We start from the raw sequence: 4,395 nt of genomic DNA, 5'->3' as shown, positions 1-4,395 counted from the left end.
CCCAGCGCTGCTCCAGCTGCTGAGAAGAACCCAGTTTATCCCAGCTACACACCAGGACAACCCTGTATCCCCCAGTGCAGAACTCTCCACTCACCTTGCAGGTTGTAGTAGTTTGGGTTCTGTGTCATCCGGCGATACAGGAACGTCCACGTGAGATAATCCACCGCGTCCTGCTTGTTTTCGATGGTCTTGGTGACGATTTCAGCGTTGAAGTGATCGTGCATGCAGTGATCCAAGTGTGACTCCACAGGCAGGGGCTCGTACAGGAACTTCTTGAAGAAATCCTACAGCGAGGCAGGAATAGAGGCTCAATAAACCCCAGGACCTCCAAAATCCTGGAGCAGCTCCCAGGCAGCAGGGATCTGAGTGAGGGTTACACATCAGCCTGCCCAAAAGCTGGGTGTCCTGGTTTTTGTTAGGATAGGGTTAACTATCACACTGGGATAAGAAATCCACACCCCAGGCAGGAGATAAGACATTCACAAGTCAGAAATGCTCCTCACCCACCTTCTTGGATCCTTGGCACATGATGACACACCGGCCCTCGTCGTCCTGCAGCGGGCGATTGGCGTGGCCCACCATCTGCAGCACGTCGTAGATGGGGTAATCCACGTACCTGGGACACGGAGAGAGAGTTAACGAAGCTTCACAGCAAGTGACCAACGTTCTCCCACCATTCCCAGCCTCTGCCTGGACAGGGGTGAAGCTCTTTGAGATCAGGGCCTCGTTCCCTCGTGCTCAGCAAAGCCTGAGCTGGCAGAGCAGACACTGAAGGAAGCCACGGTTGGTCTCGCCCGCAGCACAACACACTCACGCGTGGATCTTGCCGTTGTAGTACTGAGTGTCCATGATGATCACCAGGTGAGCGGCGATGTTCATACCCCAGCAGAGGCTGCGGGAGGCCACCATCACCTGAACTGCTCCTGAAAGGTGCAAGGGGGGGAAGAGGAGTCAACCCGTGAGCAGAGCACCTCTTGGGGTGACAGAAATTGGGAGGAGAAAGATCTGGGGGTTCTTGGCGTACAGGGAGGTCCAGGAGAGATGGTGAAGTTTAAGATCACAACATTTTTTGGACCAGGGAAGCAGAGAAGTGACACAAAGCTTGGGCAAGCTCTTGAGCTATCTCCAGTCCAAAGACTCTGGACACCACCAAACTCCAAGGTAAAGGGTTTCCGGGTAGAAGCGGAGTGTCCCCCATCCCGCTCCACTCACCAGAGCTGAAGAGCTGCTCCACCACGCGCCGTTCCATGGCGGTCAGCCCCTCGTGCAGGTAGCCCACTCCATTCACCAGCGTCTCCTTCAGAGTGTTGTCGTTCAGCTTGTCCAGGTACGGCACCAGATCCTTCTCTGCACAGTGCAGGAACCTGCCGGAGTGAGGGGGGAGTAAAGAGATCACTGCCAGGTCCCCCAAGCCTGTCCTTGATGTCACAGCTTGAGTGACATCTCATCAGACCATTTCCTATCACCAGCTGTCCCTCATCCCAGCGAAACAACCCAAAATCATAGAATCCCAGACTGGTTTGGGTTGGAAGGGCCCTTAAAGCTCACCCAGTCCCACCCCCCCTGCCAGCAGCAGGGACACCTTCCACTAGACCAGGTTGCTCAAAGCCTCATCCAGCCTGGCCTTGAACACTTCCAGGGAGGAGCAGCCACAACTTCCTTGGGCAACTCACCCTCGCTGCTGTCAGAGGAAGGACAGGGGCCACAGCACCGTTACCTTTGCCTCTGGACATCAGAAGCACACGTGGTGAGGATGTTGATGGCCGTGAGCCGCGTCTGCTTGCGGGACGGGACGAAAACGATGACGGGTTTCTTGGGCGAGTGCTTCATGATGGCGTGGTAGACAGGTTTGGCCATGGAGAGCAGGCGAGTCTGCGTGTGGCTGATGTTGAAGCCCTGAAAGGGGAAGAGGAACAAGGTGGTGACACCATCCAGAAACCAGACAGAAGGGGAAGGAGATGAGGTTGGCCCAACCCTACCTGAATGTGCAGCTCCAGGGGGACGGGACGGACGTTGGGGTGGAAGTTGAAGGTGGAGGTGGCACTGCAGCCCAGCCAGTGAGCCACGTCCTTGGCGTTGGACAGGGAGGAGCTCAGGGCCACGATGCGGATGGGACGCTCGATTTGGGAGGAGATGTAGCGCATGCGGGAGCAGATGACCTCCAGCACTGGCTGCAAGCAAGAGGGAGCAGGTTGGAGCAGGAACAGGAGGGGAACACTGAGCTCCCCACGCCATGGCCACCTCTCCTGGCTGAGCTCCAGCCACTTCAGCACAAGCACCCATGGAAACCCCAGGAGATATCGCTCCTGCACTTCCCAAAGGATACGTCCCTCCTATCTCAGCCCATCCTGTAGCTTGGGGAAAACCTGACCTCAGATATTAGGAGTGAGCAACCATCCATCCCACAGCAGCTCCACTACTGAGGCCAACACCATGAGGAGCACCACTCAAACGAGGAGCACCCTCCTCCCCTCCCAGACGCACCCCATTTTCGCCCCCGATGAGATGCACTTCATCGACGATGAAGAGGTTGACGTTCTGGACGTTCTTGCGCTGCTTCCAGCGTCGAGAGAGGATGTCCCATTTCTCAGGGGTGCTGATGATGATGTTCCCTTTGCCCAGCAGCTTCAGGTCGGTGCTGGTTTCCCCCGTCAGCAGAACCACCTTCTTATTGAGACGCTCCTGGAATTTTTCATACCAGTCCAAGAAGACCTGCCAGAAACAAGGGGTGTTGTTGTCCTGCAAGGTCCCATCCTGCTGACGGTGCCGTGTGCATGTGTGTGTCTCCAGGGAATTCAGAGGATTTATTCCAAGTCCCATCTCCCTACGTGCTCCATGTCCCTACATCCCCGTGGTGCCCCCCATAGCATCATGTCCTCGCATCCCCATGTCCTCACATCTCAATGTCCTCATGTCCTCCATGTCCCTAAGTCCCCATGGTGTCCCTCACATTCCTGCATGCCTATGTCCCATGTCCCCACATCCCATGTCCCCACATCCCAAGTGCCCAGGTTCTCACGTCCCCACGGTGTCCCCCATCTCCCTGAATCCCCATGTCACATGTCCCACGTCCCTATGGTGTCCCCATCTCTCTGCCCTATGTCGTCCCATGTCCCCACATCCCATGTCCCCACATCCTCTATGTCCCCACATCCTCAATGTCCCCAGGTTCCCACATCCCCATGGTGTCCCCCACGTCCCTACATCCCTATGTCACATGTCCCCACATCCCATATCCTGTGTCCCATGTCCCTGTGGTGTCCCCATCTCTCTGCATGCCTATGTGCCATGTCCCCACATCCCATATTCCCATGATCTCCATGTCCCCACATCCCAAGTCCCCAGGTTCCCATGTCCCCATGGTGTCCCCCATGTCCCTGCATCCCTATGTCGCATGTCCCCACATCCCTATGTCCCATGTCCCACATCCCCATGGTGTCCCTCATCTCTCTGCATCCCTATGTCACATATCCCCACATCCCATATCCCACATCCCCATGGTGTCCCCCATGTCCCTACATCCCTATGTCACATGTCCCCACATCCCCACATCCCATGTCCCCATGGTGTCCCCCATGTCCCTGCATCCCTATGTCGCATGTCCCCACATCCCTATGTCCCATGTCCCACATCCCCATGGTGTCCCTCATCTCTCTGCATCCCTATGTCACATGTCCCCACGTCCCCATATCCCCACATCCTCCATGTCCCAGGTCAGCAGTGGGACAGTGTCTCTTTGCTCCCTCAGAGAAACCACAATTAATCAAAAGACTCTGGAGTCATCCTGAGGGGATGTGACAGCAAAGAAGGGACAAGGAAAAGTGACACGGGGGATGAGGAGGGAAATGTGAACCCGGGAAAGGCTTCAGTTCTCCACAGAGCTCACCTGCTCTGCCAGGGCCTCCATGGGGGTGATGTACACGCAGCGTCCCTCCGAGTTCTGGAGCAACATCCTCAGGATGGCAAATTCAGCACAAATGGTCTTTCCACTTCCCGTGGGGGCACCCACAAACACGTTGTCATCGCTGTTATAAACCGTGTTAAACACTGGGGACAGGTGGACAAGGCAGGAGAGATTAGTTTAGCAAAATCTCCATGGATTTCTACCAAAGCTTTAGAAACGGGCAGGGAAACCACAGCCTGGCCAAGGAGGAGCTGCAGAAAAGGCTGTTTAAGAGTTTTAGCCCAGGATTCACTGAGCAAAACAGGCTGGAGTCTGTCTCTGCAGCTCCTAAGTGTGAATTCCCCACTCCAGGCAGAGAACCACGGACAGGGCAGCTGTGGTTCCCTCACAGCTCCATCACTACAAGCAGCAGAGACGGAGGAGTTTGAGACCAGCTGGCTGTGAACCTGAGCCACGGTGTCAGCACTGACACGGCTTCCAGGAATCACAGA

General features: G+C 55.9%; 1 protein-coding gene across 1 annotated transcript; it reads right to left on the bottom strand.

The window, feature by feature from the left end:
• Window positions 1-94: 94 nt before the first annotated feature.
• Window positions 95-4,047, bottom strand: LOC104520234 (U5 small nuclear ribonucleoprotein 200 kDa helicase; the record flags this gene model as incomplete). The annotated part of the gene is made up of 8 exons (XM_010168396.1): window positions 95-284; window positions 508-616; window positions 815-923; window positions 1,213-1,364; window positions 1,718-1,896; window positions 1,980-2,171; window positions 2,485-2,712; window positions 3,887-4,047. Coding segments are annotated over 8 exons (1,320 nt in total), but the record flags the coding sequence as incomplete, so codon positions are not given.
• Window positions 4,048-4,395: the final 348 nt, after the last annotated feature.

Source organism: Antrostomus carolinensis, unplaced genomic scaffold (genome assembly GCF_000700745.2).
Source record: "Antrostomus carolinensis isolate BGI_N321 unplaced genomic scaffold, ASM70074v2 Scaffold9720, whole genome shotgun sequence".
NCBI classification, from domain to species: Eukaryota; Metazoa; Chordata; class Aves; order Caprimulgiformes; family Caprimulgidae; genus Antrostomus; species Antrostomus carolinensis.
Note: the sequence above shows the minus strand (reverse complement) of the source record. Positions and strands in the feature narration are given on the sequence as shown.